At 54.8% G+C, this 21,671-nt stretch overlaps 6 protein-coding genes across 6 annotated transcripts in view; 2 read left to right on the forward strand and 4 right to left on the reverse strand.

Moving 5' to 3' along the window:
* GUITHDRAFT_154164 (hypothetical protein) overlaps positions 1-836 on the forward strand; it is a 2,691-nt gene extending 1,855 nt beyond the window's left edge. Inside the window, exons 4-6 of the mRNA XM_005827269.1 lie at positions 198-240; positions 460-534; positions 718-836. Coding sequence (XP_005827326.1) covers positions 198-240; positions 460-534; positions 718-827 — 228 coding nt within the window. The 3' untranslated portion in view covers positions 828-836. The remainder of the gene's footprint in view (positions 1-197; positions 241-459; positions 535-717) is intronic.
* Positions 837-1,111: 275 nt separating this feature from the next.
* Positions 1,112-4,570, reverse strand: GUITHDRAFT_158324 (hypothetical protein; the record flags this gene model as incomplete). Its single annotated transcript, XM_005827270.1, has 13 exons — positions 1,112-1,136; positions 1,545-1,592; positions 1,699-1,759; positions 1,923-1,989; positions 2,171-2,250; positions 2,451-2,547; positions 2,815-2,864; positions 2,914-2,956; positions 3,204-3,269; positions 3,500-3,557; positions 3,601-3,674; positions 3,999-4,187; positions 4,547-4,570. 13 exons carry the CDS (start codon positions 4,568-4,570, stop codon positions 1,112-1,114), a joined length of 882 nt encoding a protein of 293 aa, XP_005827327.1.
* A 2,643-nt stretch (positions 4,571-7,213) lies between these two features.
* On the reverse strand, positions 7,214-7,945 carry GUITHDRAFT_113584 (hypothetical protein; the record flags this gene model as incomplete). Its single annotated transcript, XM_005827271.1, has 1 exon — positions 7,214-7,945. The coding sequence occupies one exon, from the start codon at positions 7,943-7,945 to the stop codon at positions 7,214-7,216; it is 732 nt and encodes a 243-aa protein (XP_005827328.1).
* Positions 7,946-12,382: 4,437 nt separating this feature from the next.
* On the forward strand, positions 12,383-12,997 carry GUITHDRAFT_47604 (hypothetical protein; the record flags this gene model as incomplete). Its single annotated transcript, XM_005827272.1, has 1 exon — positions 12,383-12,997. A coding segment is annotated over one exon (615 nt), but the record flags the coding sequence as incomplete, so codon positions are not given.
* A 256-nt stretch (positions 12,998-13,253) lies between these two features.
* GUITHDRAFT_96365 (hypothetical protein) lies at positions 13,254-14,497 on the reverse strand. Its single transcript, XM_005827273.1, has 8 exons — positions 14,464-14,497; positions 14,276-14,421; positions 14,056-14,126; positions 13,905-14,007; positions 13,726-13,846; positions 13,611-13,654; positions 13,491-13,558; positions 13,254-13,439 (listed from the first exon to the last, which is right to left on the reverse strand). Exons 2-8 carry the CDS (start codon positions 14,357-14,359, stop codon positions 13,370-13,372), a joined length of 561 nt encoding a protein of 186 aa, XP_005827330.1. The 5' UTR covers positions 14,360-14,421; positions 14,464-14,497; the 3' UTR covers positions 13,254-13,369.
* A 2,805-nt stretch (positions 14,498-17,302) lies between these two features.
* On the reverse strand, positions 17,303-20,216 carry COPIB2 (coatomer subunit beta 2; the record flags this gene model as incomplete). Its single annotated transcript, XM_005827312.1, has 8 exons — positions 17,303-17,380; positions 17,473-17,983; positions 18,038-18,274; positions 18,329-18,477; positions 18,528-18,566; positions 18,619-18,805; positions 18,850-20,064; positions 20,119-20,216. The coding sequence occupies 8 exons, from the start codon at positions 20,214-20,216 to the stop codon at positions 17,303-17,305; spliced, it is 2,514 nt and encodes an 837-aa protein (XP_005827369.1).
* Positions 20,217-21,671: the final 1,455 nt, after the last annotated feature.

A 21,671-nucleotide genomic window follows, 5' to 3' on the forward strand; every position in this document is an offset into this window, starting at 1 on the left:
CCTCTCCTCCTTTCATCCCCTCCTCTCATCCCCTCCTTTTTCCCTCTCTCATCTTCTCTGCTCTGCTCTGCTCTGCTCGCCACTATGGTCTCCGCTGGAGTCTTTTCGTTTCCTCTTCTGCACTCTTGTTTCTTCTCCCCCTTTTTTCTCATCGCATCTCTCCCTCGCCCTCATTCTCACTTGCTCGACTTGCGCAGCATCTAGCGGAGCCGAGGATGATGATAGTCAGCCTCGAGCCAGGTGTCAACACCTTCCCCTCCTGCTCCTCTCCTCTCTCCTTCCCTCCCTCTCCCTCCCTCCCTCCTGCTGCTCTCCTGCTGCTCTCCTCCCCCCCCCTCTCTCGCTCCCTCCCACTCCTCCTTCAGTCCTCCTCTACCTCTGCCTCTGACTTTTCTTTCTCTTCGTCTCTCTCACTCTCACTTTCACTATCTCGCTCGCTCGCCCATCCTCAAACTTCAGGTTGTTCTCTTGCTAGCTTGGGAGGTCTTGCCCATCCCCTCGGGAGAATTTCTTTCGTCGACTGCTCCCAGTCATGTCAGTTCGCCTCTCCTCCCCAGCCTCCACATCCTCCATCTCTCTCCTCCTTCTCCGCTGCTGCGCCACCTCCTGCTCCTCCTTGCTTCTTCTTTTCCTCTAGCATCCTCCTCCTCGCTACTTCTCTTCTACCTGCTTCCTACCCTTCATCACTTCGTCTCCTCCTCACGGCTCTTGTTACAGTTGGCAGAGGAACGGAAGGACTCAACGATGTCGCAGCAGCGATCAGGCAGCGAGCAGACCAACAGGAGGCTCCCATGACAGCGAGGAGCAGAACGAGCTCGGGAAGATGATTCTCCTGCTCCTGCTCCTGCTCCTGCTCTTCTGCTCCTGCTCCTGCTCCTGCTCTTCTGCTCCTTACTTCCTACACACTTACATACTCACAAAATCTTTCCCTCCTCCTTCTGACGTATTAAATAAATTTAAATCTTCACCCTCTGATTACTCTTTGAGAAGGAGCAGTCAAGGAGGAGCAGGAAGGAAGCTGAGGGAGGGGAGGGGGGGGGAGCTGTTGTTGAAGTAGAGTGATAGAGAGAAGAGATCATATAAAGGCAGTGTAATGTTCGTCGTTGACACCTCAAGCGAAATACTCAAGTGCGGACCTGCCAAGAAAATGACTTAAGCGGTGAGTTGAAATGTCCTCCTGCTCCTGCTTCTACTGCTTCTACTGCTCCTGCTCCTGCATTCTACTTCTGCTCCTGCTCCTGCTCCTGCTCCTGCATTCTACTTCTGCTCCTGCTCCTGCTCCTGCTCCTGCTCCTGCTCCTGCTCCTGCTCCTGCTCCTGCTCCTGCTCCTGCTCCTGCTCCTGCTCCTGCTCCTGCTCCTGCTGCTCCTGCTTCTACTCCTGCTCCTGCTGCTCCTGCATTCTACCCTCTCCACGATCCCACAACCTTTTTCACTTCTTATTTCTTCTCTTCACCATCTTACGCTATGTCCTTGCCCTCCCCTCCACGATCTCGTTCTCGTCATTCCCACCCTCCTCCCCCTCCCTCCTCTTATCTCACGCACTTGGTGCTGTAAGGCTCGCCTCTCTTGGGAGCTCGGTCGAACTGAAGGCTGCGAGGGGACATGAGAGGAGGAGAAAGAGGAGGAGGAGGAGAAGAGGAGGAGGAGGAGAAAGAGGAGGAGGAGGAGAGAGGTATAGAAAGGAGAGGTATCTCACAAGGTTCGACGGTAATGCTCGTCGACTTCCATGATGCATGCTCTGTTGCCGCAGCGATAACCTGAGGGGGGGATTGAGATGCGGGGGCGGAGAAGAACGGGTGGAAGGGACAGGGAAGGGAGAGAGGAGGAAATAGGAAGAAGAAGGGGCAGGGTGAAAGAGCAGAGCAGGAATCGTTGAAGGGCAGCATTAAGAGGAAGGGATGACGGGAAGGAGATGTTTACAGTAGTTTGGTGCAGAGAAAACTGTTAAAACTTTGTTTTGGTGTGTCCAGTGATATCCTTCCATCACCTGATCCAACAAGATCAATGGAACAGACTTGCACGACGACAAGACAAACAGTACAGATCGTCCTCGTCTCGATCTCCATGTCCATCATTATCATATCATCATCATCATCATCATCATCATCATCATCATCATCATCATCATCATCATCATCAGGAGCAGGAGCAGGAGCAGTAACATTCACCATCTGGTGTGCTCGCGTCAAGTTTTCAATGCCATTGTGATGCAAAAATTCTTCTGTGACATCCTCCCCAAAAGTGTGACCTGCCAGTCAAGGTATCAGCCCATCTTCTCCAATCTCCGTCTATCCCCTCCCTCCTCCTTCCCTGCCTCCTCTCCTCTCCTCTCCTCTCCTCTCCTCTCCTCTCCTCTCCTCTCCTCTCCTCTCCTCTCCTCTCCTCTCCTCTCCTCTCCACCCTCTGTCCCTCCCTCCCGCTCCCTATTCCCTCCTCCCCTCCCCTCACCAGTTCCCCTAGGAGAGCTTCCCCATCCTCTCGCCCATTCTTGGGGGTCTGACCACACGAGGTCGCAGAGGGGACCGTTGCTAGGGACCTCCACGAGCTGAGGAGGAGAGGAGAGGCAGATCAGAACGACTCATTGCAGACAAGAGAAGAGCGGGGGAAAGTGGCCAGGCGGAGAGGAAGGAGAATGGTAAACAAGCAAGGAGGAAGGATGACGAGGAAAGGAGGGAAGAGGAGGAAGGCGGAGGAGGAGGGCGGAGGTGGAAGAGGGCGGTGGAGGAGGGCAAAGGAGAAGGAGGAGGAGGAGGAGGAGGAGGAGGAGGAGAACAGGGAAGGGTCCGACGAGATCGTATGAGATTAGTCTCACTCGCTCAATTCCGTTGATGTCATCGACGGCATCAACGAAAGGAGACAACCCTGTGAGATAGTCAAACGATCTCTCCTCGTCTTTCCTCCTGCTCCTCACCTCCATGACAACACAGCATCTGCCCCTCCACCATGGCTGCAATCTGGTGGCAAAACGTCATGGTTGGCAGCAGAGCAGAGGAAGATGCAGGAGCAGTAGGAAGACAAGGACGAGGGGGACGAGGAGGACGAGGAGGCGCAGTGGGCGACGACAACAAGGAGGAGGACGAGGAGGAGGACGAGGAGGAGGACGAGGAGGAGGACGAGGAGGAGGACGAGGACGAGGACGAGGAGGAGGACGAGGAGGAGGAGTGTTTCATCATGATATTCAACTGCATCGTGTTCACATACCGGCAAGTAGTCGAAGAGATCAGTAAAAATCTTCCATACAGAAGCATTCCCATATTTCCTCATACACTGCAACAAAAGATCAGACCTGACCTCCCTCGCTCCTTCCCTCTCCTCTCCTCCTCTCCTCCTCTCCTCCCCTTTCCTATCTCAATTTCAACCTGTTGACCCAACCTTCTCTGCCTCCATCCCATGTCTACCCTGCCATCGACTGCCCTCTCCCTCTCCCTCCCTCTCCCTCTCTTCTCCCTCTCCCTCTCCCTCCCTTCTCCCCTCGCCCTCAATTCCTCTCCTATCACCTCATCGTAGAATCCGTACACTTGTGTAATCTGCCGGCTCTCATGGTTCCCTCGGAGCCTGTCAACAATGAGCTCTCGCCGCGGGCAAACAGCAAACGCACAAGGTAATCCTGTCCGGCCAGCGAACTTTGAGGGCGAGAAGGAGCGTGATGCACTCCACTGAAAACAGTCCTCTCTGGGAAAAGCGAGCAGGGTGAGAGAGGTCAGGACGCAAGGAAGGAGGGAAGGGAAGCTAAAACGAAGGAGATGAGGAAAAGAGCATCGAGAAATGCAAGTACAATGTACACTCACAACATACAACACGAATTACAAGATACACCACAAAACAACCAGCAGCGCCAGAAACAAAACAGCAGGCAGGAGCAGGAGCAGGAGCAGGAGCAGAAGCAGGAGCAGGAGCAGGAGCAGGAGCAGGAGCAGGAGCAGGAGCATCCAACGGCACTACCAAGAGCAAACACAAGGGGGAGGAGGCAGGAAGGTACGACTCCGACACCCTTACATCAACATAGTCGCCCAGGAAAAGGTAGTTGGTGTCTGGTGCTTTGCCTCCAATCTCAAACAGCTCCATGAGGTCCGAGAACTGCCCGTGGATGTCCCCGCACAGGGTGACCGGGGCCCGGACTTGCATCACGTTCTCTTCCTGCGCCAGGATCTCTCTTGCTTTGTTGCATAACGCCTTGACCTTAGTCTGCAGGACGATGATGCGGGTCAGGACAAGACGGTGAAGTGGTAAGGTAAGGAGGAGGGGAAGGCAACGAAGAGGAGGTAAGGATGACAAGGTAGGGATGAGATGAGGAGGAGGAGGAGGACGAGGTAAGGGAGGAGATGGGAAGGAGGAGGAGGGGGAGGAAGACGAAGTAAGGGACCAGGGGGTAAGGAGGAAAGGGTGAGGATGGGGAGAAGGTAAGGAGAAGGAGGAGAAGGTAAGGACGGGGAGAAAGGTGAGAAAAGGATGCGAGGAGGGAGGAGCAGGTAGGGTGGAGGTATGGGGAAAGAACCGAGGTGAAGCAGAAGAGAGGAAAGAAGGAGAAGGAAAAAGAATCTCACTTCAGGCAAAAGATTTCTCTCCATTAAGATCGAAATCTCATCATCCGTTCCCCTCCAGAGCGTCTGATCCTCAGCCGATGGCCCCTCAGCCACCTGTAAACCCCGTCAGTGATGAGACGGGGACAAGAAGAGGGAGCGGCGAACGGAGGGAGGGGAGGGGGAGGGCGAAACTCTTGGTAGTGGCTGGAGGGCGAAGAGGCGAGAAAGTGAGGAGTTGAACAGGCGAGGAGGAGGAGGAGGAGGAGGAGGAGGAGGAGGAGGAGGAAGAGGAGGAGGAGGAGGAGGAGGAGAAAGAGGAGGAGGACCGAAGGCCCCGATGTTGACTTGACTTGCTCTGAGCTCGCGGCTCCAGATCTGAAGACAAGGAGTGAGGAGGAAAGAAACCATGAAAGCAGCTGCGAGCGGGGGGGGCATTTGCCAAAAGGACAGATGCCCATCGCGAGGTTGAGATCATGATACTTACGGCTCCATTCTTCACGCCCTTGTCCTTGCAGTGACGGATCAGAAGAGGAGGTACATACGCACAGGTTCCTGCTCCCTGCCTGCAACAATGCAAGCCGTCAAACATGATGTATGCAGCGCTAGGGCAGCTGCAACTGGTACATTTCGACGAGGAAAGGATCTGATCTCGCTGAGATCTCCCAACACCATAACAGTCTCAGCAACATGAATCTGCATCAAGCTCCTCCAACTCACTGAAGACTGCTGATCCGACCCTTGCCCTGCATTCCCCTCTCTCACCCTTCCATTCCCACAGGCTGTTATAATCCTTATGCACTAATCTTGATAACGTATCCTGCTATGCTCTTGCAAAGCTGCTCCATGCTCATCACAGTGATACCATGAACATCGTCGTACCATCTTCGCCTTCCTCCTCTCAGCCATTGCATCCCCTCCTGCCCCCCCCCCCCCCCCCCTCCCCCCCCCCCCCAACCCTCGCCATTCCTTAGCCTGCGGCCATTGCGCCATAAAGCTCGCAGTAAACAATTCTATGTCCATAATTGTTATCATGCCCCGCCCCTAGCACCCCCTTTCTGAAGTAACTACCCCATCACAGGTAGAACAGACTTGCTACACCCCTTGTAATATCTATAAAAATGTGTCCTAATCAGGGGTACTCCAAGAAACTTTTCGGACCCTACCACATCTCTCCCGTGAAAGATTTTGTCCACCCCCTTCGATATCAGAAGCTCATGAGTAAAAACCCCTTACCAAAAAAAAAAAAATAGTTCTGTCTGAGAGCGGGCCCTCCCGCGGCCGGGCCCCGCCGGGCCGGGTCGGCCGGCAGCCCGGGCCGCCTGCCTGAGGGCCGCTGAGTCGGTGCACTGAGCGACCCGGTGACCGTGACTCGGCGACAGTCGAACTACTGCGGCCGCGGCCGCGCTTGTGACGGGCACGGTAACCGTGACGGCGTTGAATCCTCTTGCAGCCGTCACGGCCGTCAGTACCGGCGTATGCCGCCCCGCGGCACGCGGCCGTCGGGCACTGCGGCCGCGGGGCGCCCACTCAATGATTGATCGGACCGGGGCCCGGCGGCCCGGGGGGGGGGCAGTACTAGTGACTTCAACGGCCGGGCCGGCCGTAGACGCCGTCGCCGGGTTCCGATCTGAGTGAACGGTCCGATCGGCCCGCCGGTGTAACTTGTCAAGTTCAAGTTTACGGTCAGGTTTCAATCATACTAGGCTAGGCCCGGGCGGGCACTGACCGTACGGACTCAGGTGACCTCCGCGCGCAGTGGCCCCCGGCCCCGGGGGGGGGGGCCGGTGGCGCCCGCGAGTCCGTCCGACCGTCACAGGCCCGGCCCGGCCCGCGGCGGTCCCGGCCGGCGACTGGCACGTCGGTAGCGGCCGCGGCGACTGAGTCACTGAGTCCGACCGGGCCGCCCCCTCCGACTCAGTAACCAAGTACGGTCAGTTGAGCGGTTACTGGCACTGCGCGGCGGCGTCACGGCAGGCTGTGAGTCACCGTTTCCGTACCGTCTTCAGGCCCTGGCCACATGCCGGGCCCCGGCGGCCCGCGTGGCGGTGCCCGGCCCCGCCGGGGAGTCTGAGGCTCAGCGGCTCAGCCGTCAACTTGAACTGAGTCCGCCAGTCTGTCATCCACTGGTGCGGCTGAGTCTCCGGGAGTCGACTCCGAGTCGTGACGCGACGGACTGAGGGCCCGGGGATTGGCTCGGAATCGAAATCTTGAGATGTTACTGCGACAGACCCTGAAAATTGGATTTCGCTCTCGCGTTAGGCGACCCTGGTGAATCTGCCAGCCGCATTGAACGGACTTGAGACCGTCGCGTGGTACTTGAGACTGTGTGAAGCCTCGGAACTTAGTTCAACTTCACTGTCATGCCATGATGCGGCCGCCCGGCTGTGCCAACAAGCTGAAGCTGGCATGTGACACTGCTCGAAAGATAATAGTACAACAGCATTGTTTTTATCATATACAGTAATCATCTGATAGCAAAAAATTTGAAAAAGACTCAGAGGGCTTGCAGTTTGAGTAGTGCTACAGTGATTCACTTCAAGTTGGCGCTGCATCACTGTCACTGAGACGGTTCGAAGGATCATACTGTACTCAAGTGACAGATTATCAAACAAGGTAGTAAAAAGCCAAAAAGGAGAAGAAATACATAGGCTTGACCTCCGATAACTTGCAAGCACTGGAAGATTACCATCAATTTTCATACCCTCGCTCCCTGTTGATCCGTTGGAAGTACTTCTGCGCATGCGACCGCACCTGCGAGATCGACCGCGTCCCTACAGCCTTCGATATCATCTCCGCTAGCCCGTGCCCCAGCCCTATCGTCACCCTCCCATGGCTCGCAAGCATCTGCCTCAGAGGCGACAGCTTCTCCAACGCGTCGACAAACCTCCTGTGCTCCTCCCTGCTCCACTGGTAGTTGCTCGACGATGCCTTGGACTTTCGAGACCCGCCATTTGCTGCGGGCGGTGGCGGTGATGAGACGAAAGCGTCTTGAGAAGGAGGGGCAAGGAGGCAGTCGGGGCTTGGGCTTGCAGAGGACACGCTGCTGGCCGAGTCTCCGTCCGTGTTTGATTCCTGATGTTCGCTCTCGGAAGAAATCGGCCCCACACTGCCTGCAGATGTTGGAAGAGCTATGAGTTCTGTTTTCGAGAGCATCCGACCTGTGCTTGGCTCCTTTGCAGTTTCATGAGTACTTTCAGTGTTATTAGCGTGCTTAGACAAAGACAATGTGATCTCGTTGCAACTTTCTGAAGTGAGAAACTGTGCTGGGATGGTGACAAGCCAGTCGCCGTCCTGGGCAGCTGCATTCCAAGGTGATAGGACAGGAAATTTCAGCGGGGCGTCCTCGGGAAAGAGTGAGGCGATGGCGTCTTCAAGTGAGCCTTCGTTCAGTCTCATAGTCTCTGCCACCATGGTTTGCATACGTATAAATTCGTGTGAGGATGCTTTGAGCCAGCCTTTGCTTGGCGGGTTGCCGACCTGATGTTTGTTGTGATTCCGAACGTTTCTTTGCAACCAAAGCGCGTTTATCCCTCCAAACGGTCTCTTTCGGTGGGCAGCCCTTGCTCTTACTCGTGCACTGCGTACCAACTCAACACATTGAACGACACACGGCACCAGCACGGACAAGTCAGAGAGTCGCAGAGGGTCAGAGAGGCAAGTGGAGGCCGATCCACGACAGAGAGCGAACAAACAAGTTTGGAAGAGAGTAGAGGGAGGAGGAATGAGGTGGAGGCAAGTGGAGGATGACGAGGAGCAGGACGAGGAGATGCAAAGGGAACCTGCAAGGGGAGTGGGGGCGTGGGGAAAAGTGGCGTCGGGGGGACGGGGGGAGCCAGCGGAAACAAAAAAATAAAAATGGAATTGGGGAACTGGACCACCCCTAGGACCAGTAACCCTCATATTACCTGAGAATAGTACCCCTAGCGACCATGTCCCATGTGCCCCAAAAAACTCGAATTTTACGGACAGCTGCCATGGCCTGGCCGGAGATAACGTGACATCGTGATTACACCACAGCTTTACAACAATTTTACGGAAAGTTTAAAACATTTTAATTGTCAGCCTCGACATTATATGTCGTTATACTCGGGGAGTAGCGAAATTACAAAGGTTTTAATAGTTTTCACCATTTTTTTTACAATGTACCGGTCATCAGTCGTATCTCCAGACCCGGTCGTGTAAAAGTTGAGGCTTTTTGTTCGGATCGCTCCGTGCTGCCATGTCGTCAGCGACGTGTGGCGCCGTTTGCCGCGCCCTCGCTTGATTCCTTGCTAACTCGAAGCTGAACGACCGACCGACCGACCGACCGACCGACCGACCGACCGGCTAGCTGGCTGGCTGGCTGGCTGGCTGGCTGGCTGGCTGGCTGGATTGATGGATGGATTGATGGATGACAATGGATGAGGAGAGAAAGCAAGTACAATGATGATGCATGAGGGAAGGAGAAGGGAGAAAATGTCAATTCATCAATGAATCCACCAAGGGTCTGTCAAGGGATGAAAAAGGAAGCAAATGGAAAAGAGGAATGTATGATAAGAAAGGACAAGGAAAGCAGGATTGTATGGATGAGAAGGTGGATGAATAAATGCATCGAAGGAGGGAAGGAAAGAGATCGTGATTGGACTGAGGCGGGCGGGAGGAGGGGCAAGAAAGAAACGAGATCAATCCTTGACAGGAATGACCTGTTGATGAAACACGGACGGAATGTAGATGAATGCAGAAGAGAGAGGGAGGCGAGCGGACCCTGTTCATGCGGATTGTTCGGATACTCGTCCTATACACTCAGCAGAAATAAGCTCACGAATCTGAATGCACAGGATCCCTTCTGCCCCTATTCGAGCCTGGCAGTGTTTGAATGCAGATAAGAATAAAGTTTGAGCTCTGTCAAAGTGACTTAGCAGGAAGCCGGGAAGACGAGGATGAACTTGGACCGGCCACTGATGGGCACAGTACCGTTCCAGAGACTCGGAGCTGCGTGGCATGATACGGTGGCAAGCCGCCGGCGGCAGACTCGGGCGGCCGCGCATCTTGCTTGACTTGCGTGCCGTCCGATAGGACCGGGTCACTGAAGCCTCGGGCGGCCCGGGTCATGAACGGCTGAGAAGCGGCGGCTCGACTCAGTGACGCCACTGGCGAGTACGGTCCCGCCGAGTCCGACACTGCCGTGGCGGCCGGGCACTTGACTGGCACTGGGGCTCCGGGAGTCCGGCCACCGGGTCGGTGAGACGGACGGTCACTGGGCCGTCATGTACGACGTTTGAAAGTTTCCCTGCCTGTGAGCCTGGCTGGCCGCCGCCGGCCAGCCGGGCGACCGATCCGATCGCCGCAGGGGCGAACACGGCCCGGTCCGATGACTGAGCACGGATCCGATGATCGGATCCGAGCCTCGGAGTGCGCCGCGCGGGCCGGCCCCGTGTCAGTGTGGCAGTGCGCCGCCCGGGCCCCGGCCGCCACCGCCGGTCACAGGCCCGGGCACCGTCAGCGCCGGGCCGGCGGCCGGCGGCCCGGCGGCCGGCGGCCCGGGTGCGGGACTGCACCGCCGCTCAGGGCACAGTGCCCGGCCAACTTGTGACTTGCCAAGGCTGTGCAGCCGCTCACTAGCCAGCGGCGGCTGCCGGGCCGCCCGGCCGTGACGGTCCGATCGCAGCTTCCGAAGTTCCTTGAAGTTGCCAACGCCGTTGAAGGCTTGAAGCCTTTGGAAGCCTGGCACGGCCGAAAGTTCCCCGGAGCCCGGAATCGGAGTCCGGGCCGCACTGCCCGGCCGGCCGTCACCGGGGCATACCGAGGTGCAGCTCCCGATCAGATAGCTAGATTGATAAATCACTCAACATTCAAATACCAGGGTACTCCCTACCCTACCCCTTTGAGATTACACGACCAAAGTACCGGTACTGATCATTGAGATGGGTGAAGGGGTGGGGTAAGCTGTAAAGGTAGGGTAACATGGGGTACCGTACCCCAGCGTTCCCTGTGGGAGACAGGGGGGTGGCTGCAGTCTTGGAAGCCTCTTTATATGACGGCAATGGCACCATTGGCGGGGCGAGGGTAACGGGAGGAGAGTGAGGAGGAGGGAGAGAGAGGGGCGAGGACAAGAGAAGGGAACATGATCGTGAAGGACACAGGAAGACAGAAGATGGGACTCGGAGACCTTGGATAAGAACTGCTGGGAGGAGGAGGAGGAGTGTTGAGGTTGAGGAAGGGTAAGAGGGTAGAAGGTGCAAGGAGTACACAAGGGCAAGAAACAGGGAGCAGCTGAGAGGAAAGAGAGGAGGAAAACAAGCAACGGCGATCTGCGAAAGGGTTTATCGCCATGAACCCGTAGAACCAAGACAGACGGAGCCAGGTGCTGCAGGGAAACTGAAATGGGAGGCGGATCGTGTTGAAAGGACGTGGTGAGTTTGACTAAGGCGAGGAGGAGGACTGGCAACATTGGATGAGATGCGAGTATGACAGATACCCTGCTCCAGCTTCCGTCTACTGCAAGGAGAGCACAGACTAGTGAAGGCTGCTGGGCGAATCTATTTTTGTGACTGTAACAGTTTCGTTGCACTGATCGGGGAGGCCTCAAGGTAGGGAAGGAGATCGGAAGTTTGGTTCGCCACGGGACTTGAGGAGAGAGGTTAGTCTGATACCTGCTGGACATACTCGACGTGGAGGATGAGAACTGGACTGAAGCTGCTCACTCACGTTGTGTTGAGCACCCTGGTCCTCTCTTCTGCGCTGCAGACAAGCACGCACAGAAGGCAAGAGGAGCCGGAGGCGAGGAGGAGGCCGACTTGCTTCTTCCTACCTCTCGCTTCTGCTGCATCCTTCCTGGCGTCGCCGGGCACGGCCTCATGCAGGGTGCAGCGAGTCGGTAGTGAGCAAGTGGCACGGGTCTGCATGATCGCAGTTCCTCCTGTGCGGCCAGAGGAAGCTTCTCAAGGTGCGGGCGTCAAGGAGCGTATACTGGGGAGGGTGATGGTCCGAGGATCGGAGGGCAAGAGGGGCTGGGAAGGGAAGAGGACCGAGAGGGCGAAGTCAGTGGCGGAGCTGAAGGAGGTTCCCAACGTTGTTGGCAGGATGGAGGGGGACAAAAGGGTGAAGAGGAGGGAGGGGAGGCAGAGGAGGCAGATCGATGTGAAGGTGCTGAAAGACCACGGGGTGCACGAGGGAAAGAGGTTGCAGGTTGTACAGGAGGGGAGCCGCTCGTTCGTCAGGCACGGGGAGGTCATGGTGGAGATCCCAGCGAGCTGGAGCTCCAGAGCAGACGCCTGCTCGCCCGACTACCTCCACCACCTTCTCAAGCGCAGAATCTCTTCCTGCTCTATCTTGCGAGTGTCGGGACTCCCCAGCAGTGCGACTGAGGAGACGGTGCAGGAAATCTTCAGGGGGTTTGTGCTGGCAGGAGGGGAAGAAGGGAACGTCGTGATGGAGGAGGGAGGCAAGACTGCCTACGTGAGGATGCTGGACGGAGAGGAAGCGACAAGAGCATTGAAGCTCAACGGGACGGCAACGGCAGGCGCAACGCTGCTTGTGAGCAAGAGGCTGTGGGGGTTGTCGTGGGAGAAGATGATGAAGAGGACGAGGGCGGGTGGCATGACGGCGGCAGAGAGGCTGAGGGAGCTGATGGAGAAGGTAGCTGCTGCACCTCTCTCCTCCAACGTACAGCAGCTGCTGGATAGGTTCGAGCAGGCTCCGATGGACGTGGTGGAGGGGAGGATGGAAGGAGAAGGCGAGCGGGAAGGGGATGGCACGGGGTTGGACGCTCTGCTGCAGGGCGAGGGAGTGCGGGAGAGAACGGTTTGCAAGCTGATCTCAGAGTTCGGAAGGAGGGGGGAGCTCGAGCGAGCCTTCGCCGTCTTCCTGTGGACGATGAGGGGGAGCAGCCGGCCGAACGTCTTCCACTTCAACGCCATGCTGAGCGCGTGCGGGCGGTGGAAGCGGCTGCCCCTTGCGCTCTCCCTCCTCCGCTGCATGCGGGAGATGCAGTTGAAGCCTGACGTGTTCACCTTCTCCTCCCTCGTCCAGACTTGTGCGAAGGAGAGGGAGGGGAGGATGGCGATATCGCTCTTCAGAGAGATGGAGCAGGAGGGGATAGCGCCAAACACTGTTGTCTACAACAACGTGCTCGTGGCCTGCGCAAGAGCCGAGCTGTTCGGGCAGGCGATCTACTTCTTTTGGAGGATGAAGGAGGAAGGAATCCCCCCAGACCTCGTCTCCTACTCAGCCATCATCTCTTCCCTGGCGTCCAGGAAAGATCTGAGCTCAGCTCTGCTTGTACTCAAGGAGATCAGAGGACAAGGCCTCAGGCCGGACAAGCTCATCTACACCAACTTGCTGCATGCGGCGCAGACGAGCCGGAGGCCTCACAAGGCGATGGAGATCTACGAGCTCATGCTCGACGACGGGCTAGAGCCTGACGCGGTTGTCTTCAGTTGCCTCATCGGGGCGTGGGGGCGTGTGGGGGACTGGAGGAGAGCGGAGGAAACGTGGAGGCTCTGCAAGAGGACGTTGAGAAAGGAGGAAATTCCGCTGGGCGTCTTCAATGAGCTCATGCGCTCAGCCGCCATGGCAGGGAGGGCAGATCTAGCTAGGCGCGTGCTAGCAGAGGTCGGGGAGCACGGGCTCGAGCCCTCCCCCTTCATGCTGCGACTGCTCGATAGCTCCGGGCTCGTGCCGGAGGAGACGCGGCGGCGGGAGGGAGACGAGAGGGGGGAGGATTCTTGTACATGTGTGGACCAACAAGAGAGATTTCCTGTGTAATACAAGTAGAACGACTTTTAACAAGACTTGCTGTTATCCTCTCCTCCATCTCGCTCTATCACAATGCGCTTCTTTCTATATATCAGCAGAGGAGGCGCCTCAGACGTCGTCTGGTCTGACCATGATCTGTACAACCGACTCTGATGGAATCTTGGCTTTCTGTAAAGTGCTGCGGCAGCCTGGTTAGCAACCGTCCTCCACACTTCCACCCTCTCCTCACTGGGCATCTGTCAACAGTTGTCCTCCAAAGAAGCAGCGCTGGCGAGCAGGAGCAAGGTTTTCTTTCGCCTTTCAAACATTATGTTATCACCCCTCCCCTCCTCCCTTTCTCCTCCCCCACCTCTACAAAGGTCTTGAGCTCTCCGATGGTCACGTTGCTCAACCCTGCAGCAGCGTCACGACTCCGGCACTCTCTCCTCCCGCTGCTCGTCACTTCCATCCGGCATGCCACTCACCACTCCACTCGAGCTCAGCTCCTGTGCTCAACCGCAGGCGGATCGACATCTCAGCGAGTTCTTGACTCTCCTCGCTCGTCTTCTCGGCCGTCTCATTCACCGCCGGCAAACTCTCGCTCGACTGGCGCCACCATCATATCAGCCGCCCACCGTCGCCCCATCCTGAAGAAATGTCTCACCTCATCCTTCACCATGTTCGTTGGCTCCGACAGGCAGTAAGGAGGTATGTCGTACTTGTTACCAAGTTCGTCGTAAACTACACTGAGGTTGCCGTGCGGCAAACTGCCCTCTATGAGTCAGCACCAGCCAACGATGTGAAAAACTCCTCACGTGACGTTCACAGCCGCCATGATCGCTTGCGCTGTCTCTGTATCTTCACACTCTGCTGCCGCCCGCAGCGCCTGTCATACAATTTCAATCCTTCAACCCTCTTTCCTGCTCGTGCTCGTGCTCGTGCTCGTGCTTCTCCTCTCCATCCCCCTTCCAGCACCACCCATCCCAACCTTCCACTTCTTTTCTTCATCGAAACAATCACCACCTCCTCCACCACCTGCCAGATCTCCGGCTTGCCGTTGAAAGCAGGAGCCGTATCCCAGAATTCATCTCTCTTGGACAAGAGCTGTCCTCTCGTCATGGGGTGATCTGCATTCCACACAGGAGGTTTCCTGCACAGGAGCTTGTTCCCTGGTCCTGGTCCTGATCTGCCATCAACGCCTGCCACAAGCACAGGGGGGTCACCTTCCCCAGTTGGGCGATTGGTCCTATGCGGCCGCCTCCCCCCATCAGACGAGTTATTGTTGTCAGCTTGAACCACCTCGTGCTCTTCGCTTGTCTGGCTTGTCGGTTTGAAGCAGCACGCGCCCATGATGAGATGTAAACAACAAGAGCGCTCTCGATTCAACAAGTCATAGCATCAAAATATCTACCAGCGCGACTATCCCGTTCAACGATCCTGAGCACGCACGTTGAGTCAGACCGAATCAGATCTCTTAGGTACCACTTCGAGGTTCACGATCACATGCCGCGTTAGAGTCTCTCGTCAAACAAAGTTCGATCAGATTTCCATACCATCCTCAAGGAATCGAATCGCTACATGTTACACGAGGACATGACAGTGCTACCCATCGCCGGACTCCCTCAATCATCACTACTGCTTCATTCCTCTTGAGACATATCTTCCAGTAGAAGTCGCAGTGAGCTGCTCTGCATTTCCACTGATGTTTGTTTTGCATTCCTCCTCTTCCTCAACCACTATCATCTCCTACACCACCATACACTCATCTCTGTCATTTTCTTCTTATCCTCAAGATCGATTCAATTCAACAATCCCTGTCTTCTCATAGTCAAGTCTCTTCCCTCGTCGATGTCCCATCGCAGTGCTCGCATGACGGTCCTGAACGCGCTGCAGCAGGCTGTTGCTGCACACGACAGGCAGGAGCTAAGGGCGCTATCCTTCCCAGGAATCGGCAGCACTCGTTTCCCCCATTCATCATTGTCTGCATGTTTCCTCCTCCTGCTCCTCCTCCTGCTCCTCCTGCTCCTCCTCCCTCCCTCTTCAATGGCAGGTATGCGACGCTAGCCATGCGACTGACCGAAGTGGTCAGGACATAGAGATGGCGTATTTCTAAAAGAGCAGTTTTTGAACCTGATTAGATGTACAAATTAAATTATTATATAATTAATTTTGAATCAAATTTGGTAGCGAGGTAACATAAAATGTTTTAGAAATCGTTTATCCACGCCAACTAGACTTGGAATGTTTCCAGAGCGACAAACTGGTTCAGACCCACCCTTCGCCCCCTCTCTGGGCTTTGAAGTGATCATAGCCAATATATCATAGTGCTCCAATCGAAAAACTTCCAATGCATGCACGGGGGTAAATGGAGGATGCAGAGGAGCGGTTGGTATTAGAGGCCCTTCAAGCACTACCAAACCATTTCATGTACCATTAAAATAATTATATGTTACATATGTGGTACAAGGGATCCACAAATGCAGTACCAACTCTGATGTGCTACAGGAAAAATTGTACCAGAATATTTTAGACTTTTAAAATTGTTGATTCTGGTACATTTTTTTCAATATTTTTGTACTGTAACGTTTACTCAATCAAAAACCTTTGGTTTGGTTCTGTTTCTTTTTCTTTTTACATGGACTTGTAAAACCCGGGCCGGAATGACCGCCCGGGACCAGGCTGACGAAGGGGCCCCGGGGGCGATCGGCCTGTACTACTGAGTGACTAGTCGCCTCACAAGGCGGCCATCCGCCCGGCCTGGCAGGCTCGCCTGAGCCTGTGGCACAGGCCCGTGCCCGGGGGCCTCCTCAGTTAATCTGACTCCGGGAGTTAAGTTACTGGAAAGGTTCAGTGGAGTGTGACCATGATGACAGTCAGTTGTTGTGCGGACTCAGGTCCGACGGCCCAGCCCGTCAACGGTCAAGATGACCGGGTGGCCACAGACAGTTGTAACATCACTTGAAAGGACTGGAAGGAGTCAAGGGCCGATTCGCAGCCTTGTGAGTTTCAGGCTGTACTGACTCGTGACAAAGAACAGATGCGGACAATGAGGAAACACACTAGAAGTCTCCAGCGCCCCAATCGTCATCGTCTCCAAGTTCAAGTTCCTGTTGACGCAACGTCAAATAAATCCTCGGACCCGATCAAAAGTACCTTTGCCAGATCCTCCAATGACTGCTCGGCAGCATCCTTGGGCTGAGCTGCTGCTGTCCAAAGGTTATGTACCATCAAGAGCAAGGAGAACGGCATGGTACAAAGACAGGATTACTGCATACACCTACCGGCTGCCGCTGCTGCCGCTGCTGCTGCTGCTGCCTCCTTGGCTTCTTTGTCGGCGCGAGCCTGCTTCCAGGCTTAAAACACCTAGGGCACGAGAAAGCAAGCTTCACCTTCGCTTCCGCAGCTTCCTGTTCTGCTTTCGCTTTCGCTTCTGCTGCCTCCTGCGGTAGCATAAAATCATAATCAAGATCGTCGTCCTCCATCAACATTTCACCTTTGCCTTTGCTTCAGCTTCTGCCTTTGCCTTTGCTTCAGCTTCTGCCTTTGCCTTTGCTTCAGCTTCTGCCTTTGCCTTTGCTTCAGCTTCTGCCTTTGCCTTTGCTTCAGCTTCTGCCTTTGCCTTTGCTTCAGCTTCTGCCTTTGCCTTTGCTTCAGCTTCTGCCTTTGCCTTGGCTGCAGCATCTGCCTTAGCTGCCTCATCCTTTGCCTTTGCCTCTGCCTCCGCTTTGGCCGCTGCAGCCTTTGCCTCTGCCTCTGCCTTGGCGGCATCAGCTTTCGCCTTTGCTGCCGCCTGCGATTCGGTCAGATCATCACAAGAGAGAATCTGCGCAGACTACTTCCGCCTCCTTCTTCGCCGCCGCCTCCTGCCAAACATTCAACGGTCATACATGGCTGAAAAAGTAAACTCACAGCATCAGCATCACGCTCGGCCGCCTTGTCCTGCAACACACGAACAAGAATCGTAATCAGTTCTTGACTCGATGCGCTCAAACAAGATCAACATCAAGGGTAAGCCAAGGGGTTGGGGGGGGGGGGTAGCAGCTCAGGCTCCTCACCTCGCTCTTAGCTGATGACTCGACAGTATCCTGGTTGCTCGCCTTGGATGGCTGGGGGAAGGCCTCGGGGGGCAGCTGGTCGACGCTCTGGCCCGATTCACGGATGGCATCGATGACGTTTTCTCCGAGGCGGGTAGAATACTGCAGGTACTGCGAGGCCGGCTTGCGGGTCTTGACCTCTTGGTTGAAGTTATGCTCGGCAATCAGCCCGAGGTCGAAGTCCGGGAAGAGGTTCGGGTAGCTGACAGGGTCGGAGAGCGACTCGGCTGCTTTCTCATTAATCCCCTTAAGGTCCTCCTTCCACAGGTCCACCATCTTGGTAACCTGACTGGGGAGGTAGGTGCGGGCAAAGAAGGCAGCTTCCGGTATCCTCCCCGTTGCGCACAACAGATTCAAGCACTCCATCTTGTCCCCAAGTAGAAAGTTGCAGAGGAATGCAATGTTGGTCCTGCCAGCATCCGCGGAGTCCTTCGCCAGCTGGCGCATCCCATCGTAGTCTCCTTGACATGAGTACAGCAGCAGTTGAGCTGAGTGGTCCTTTGCACGGCTGAGACACTCGATCGCCAGTTCAAAGTTTCCGGCGGCCAGGACGAGGTCACCAAGCTGTTTCCATTTCGTGTCGGATTCAGATTCCTTGACGATGGCATAGCACTCTTCGAGTTTGCCCAACCCAACAGCAAGTTCGAATCTGCAGCGCAAAGTCGGTCAACAAACAGGAGCAGCACCGCAACTAGTTTCACACCTGTAATCTGGATCGGTGGCAATCTGGAGCGCTTCTTCCTTCAATCCCTGTGCCTCCAAGAACCTTGCGACCTTGTTTCTGTGATCGCTGGGGATGGAAGGAAGGATGGATGCCGCTGTCTCGAAGTCCCTTCGGACGATACATGTCTTATACTCGAGAACTGAAAGCAAGAGCTCAAACGAGACGATATTAAATTCTTTGTCAATCAGGTACAGACGATTTTCCTTGGCCATGTACCTGGTAGGAAACGTCAGAAATGCCATACACACTACTGAAGGGTGTCATGTATACCCGAGCAGGTACATCCTTCGATCCAGATGGTGCAAAGTTTGAACTTCACCGCCCACACAATAATTCAGCCGATCGTTTCCATTGGTGTAGACAAAGCAGTCTCCAAGCCATTTTCCAGTGGATATCCTCTCCTGGACTTCATAAACAGGCTATACAAACAACTTCAGCATCCATCGAAAACTCAAGACAGCGTAAGCACCTCAAACGCTCCTTCACAACCATCCTCGTCATCTCCACCCTGTACCCAAAACAGCTGTCAAAACTCCAGCTAGACACCAAGGAACCTATACCTGTTCGAGGTACTGCACTACAGCATCCTTGTCATGCTTCAAGACGAACATAGAGGTATCGGAGGCGATGGCACAGAGCTGTGAAGACTCGCTCCAGAAGACATTCCTCACGTTGACATCGATCCTTCTGACAGGTGACCCACTCTCCCAGTCATAGAAGAAGATGAAATCCTGTCCTGACCGACACCTGAACCCTTATCAATCACAAAGAGACCAGAGAGATGCGGGTACCCGAGCATAGCTCCTCCGTAGATTGCGTCCACGGTGTACGAGATGGACAAAGTCTGACGCTCCTTGAAATCCCTGTAAAGTTTAACTTTTGAAGGGCCTTCACGAGTTGCATAGTCGCCATTGTGAGCCCAGACAACGTCCATGGCGTTTCCAAAACTCTTGTTACGCCAGGCCAGCGCAGTGTAGATGATATACTCTCCATCTCCGCACACAACAGCAACACGACCTTTCGGGTCATGTTTCAACTTCTGTGGATAGATCTCACAGTTTCCAAGCTCCTTCACAACTAGAGGGAGTCTCTCGCCATCTTGAATTTCACCCTGAGCGGATTTCACATTGACCATCTGGATTTCATTGTGCTTCGCCCAAATAATCTTTCCTCCCTGGTCCATGCTGGCCACTGGCTGCTCCTTTCCGAGCTTGATCATCACCGATCCATCATCGTATCCCAGCGCAACTCTGTTAGACCCCTTCTTGCATGCAATAGACCACACTCGCTCCATGCCGTAGTTGAGAGTGTTCTCCAAGTTGAAGGTGTTGGAGTGGAAGATACGCACAGCGCCGTCTTCTGATCCCGTGATGATCAGAGGAAGGTCAGGGTGGAATGCCACACATGACACGTTGTGCGAGTGATCTGACAAGGTCTGTACGCAAGTTCTTGCCTGGTAATCCCACACCTTCACCGTCTTGTCGTCGGCGCCGCTGATAAGGTAGGGTTTGTCACCGCCGGAGAAATAGTCGATGCAGTTCACTCCCTTCTCATGGCCCTCAAGGGTGAAGTGAGGGTTGGGAGAGTTCAGCCCCCAGACCTTGATTGTTCTGTCGAGCGATGCGGACGCGAAGGTGTTGGGGTCTTTGGGGTTGAACACAACCTGCATGACATAGTGCGAGTGGCCCTCGTACATCTGCTTGCACTCCCAGTTCTTCTCCCAGTCCCAGATCTTGATCGTCATGTCATCTGAGCAAGTAACCACGTACGGGAGCTGCGGGTGGACAGCAACGCAGCGGAGGTAGTCAGAGTGCGCTTCGAAAGTCTTGATCTTCTCCATGGTGTTGTAGTTAAACACGCGCACGTTGAGGTCGTCGGAGCCGCAAACGATCCACTGCTTCCTGGCGATGAACTTGGACGATCTTACTGGCAGCTCCGTCACTTCGAACGTCTTGAGAAGAGTCTGCGTCTGGAAGTTCCACAAGTGAACGTGCCCATTGTACAAGCTGCAAGCTGCAAGTCAGGGAGCGGGCAGATCAACAACCGCAAGGATCGCTTGCCTGCACAGCATCCATGGCTCATCAGGATGCACGTCGACTGACTTCACTCGGTCAGAGCGAGAGGTCAGCTTCCTTCGGATGTTAAGGCGGAGGGGCATGCTTGCAAGACCACCACTGCAGGTCCTGGTAAGTGGGGGAGAGGAACCGCAGGAGGAGGAGACCTTGGGAGTTTAAGAGGTAAGCTTGCAAATCAAATCCACCCAACCTGGAGCACAAGATGAGAGGATTGAACTAGACCTCAGAGGCTATTAAGGCCATAGCAAACTTTAGCAAGGATTCACTTTAGCAAGGCAAACACTTCTCATATAAGAGGTAGAAGTCATTCATGAACCCCAGAGACGTGCCTGGCTGCAGCTCCTACCTTCGAGTCCCTTTCTACCAACAACGAAACTTACTTCAAGATTCGCTCCCCTATCATTCCCTGCCTGTTTCCTTCATTGACCTTCCGCATGAGCTTTCGCCCAGCCTTTGGGATCGGGTCGACCTGACCTGCTCTTCATCTGCCATGAAACGCCTCTAGCATTCTCTTCCTGGATCGGTCAAGCCATATCCTTGCTTCCTCCTCCTCCCTCCTCCCCCACTTCTACCTCCTCCCTCCTCCACAAGCCGATCCCCCCTCTCTTCCTCCTCCCATCTACAGTCGCCTTCCTGACATATTTCCGTCAAAGATTCCGGGAGTTCAAATCATCTATCAATCTCTATGAAAATTGATGAAATACATATGAGACAAATTGAATTAATAGACTTATTTTCAAAATATCTAAACGTTCTGCCCCCACCGGAATTATTATCTCAGATGCCAACTCACCCGCCGCCGCGCTTAAAAAAAAGCGTTACCAGCGTTACGAAAGCACAAACCAGACCGTTATTTTGACGGTTAAAGACCAATAGAGAGAAGGGCGCCATGGCGGGAAAGTTCGTGAGAGAGAAGGCAGGGGAGGATGGTGGGCTGACCAGGGAGGGGAGGAGGAAGAGAGAGGGAGAGAGAGAGGAGGAGGGTGATCAGGGGGAGGAGACGGAGTGTACACTTGCGACTCTCTGAACGATGCGTACATGCTGCCCTTACAGCCATCGCCCTCCAGTACCGATACATCAAGAGCGAGTAATGCGTCTGATCAGCATGCACACGGACTTCTCCATGTTGTCACGAGGAAGATGCTGCCATATCAACCCACACAAGTGCTGATATCATGCCACAATGCTGACAAGGCTCTGCATGACTTGACTTCTATCACTCACCATATCACCTGAGTCGATGCGACCAGTAACTCATTCATGCTCAAACCAACATTTCCCCTCACATATACATTAGAATATTCGCTGTGTCAAAGGCCAGAAAGAGTTGCCGTCAGTCGAAAGCATCAATTCAGTTCTTATGGATCATGCCATAGGATTTCACCAGAGAAAGATTCCATTGCCGGATGACAATGGTGCCGTCTTGACGTAATTGGACAGGTTAACTTGTTTTTCTCCCATGGCCGACGACGCTTGGGTTTCGTACCTGCAATCACCCAAGTCTCCTTCCATGGTTCGATTGCCATCCTATTTTTCCT

Source organism: Guillardia theta, assembly GCF_000315625.1.
Source record: "Guillardia theta CCMP2712 unplaced genomic scaffold GUITHscaffold_68, whole genome shotgun sequence".
In the NCBI taxonomy this organism is placed as follows: Eukaryota; class Cryptophyceae; order Pyrenomonadales; family Geminigeraceae; genus Guillardia; species Guillardia theta.

Bases quoted from the DNA above. Each gene is read 5' to 3' on its own strand.
- GUITHDRAFT_96365 (XM_005827273.1), bottom strand. From the start codon at position 14,359: ATGACGAGAGGACAGCTCTTGTCCAAGAGAGATGAATTCTGGGATACG. The intron at 13,655-13,725 runs GTGAGTGGCATG...ACGCTGCTGCAG, and splicing joins AGCTGAGCTCGAGTGGAGTG to GGTTGAGCAACGTGACCATC. The intron at 13,559-13,610 runs GTGGGGGAGGAG...AATGTTTGAAAG, and splicing joins AGCTCAAGACCTTTGTAGAG to GCGAAAGAAAACCTTGCTCC.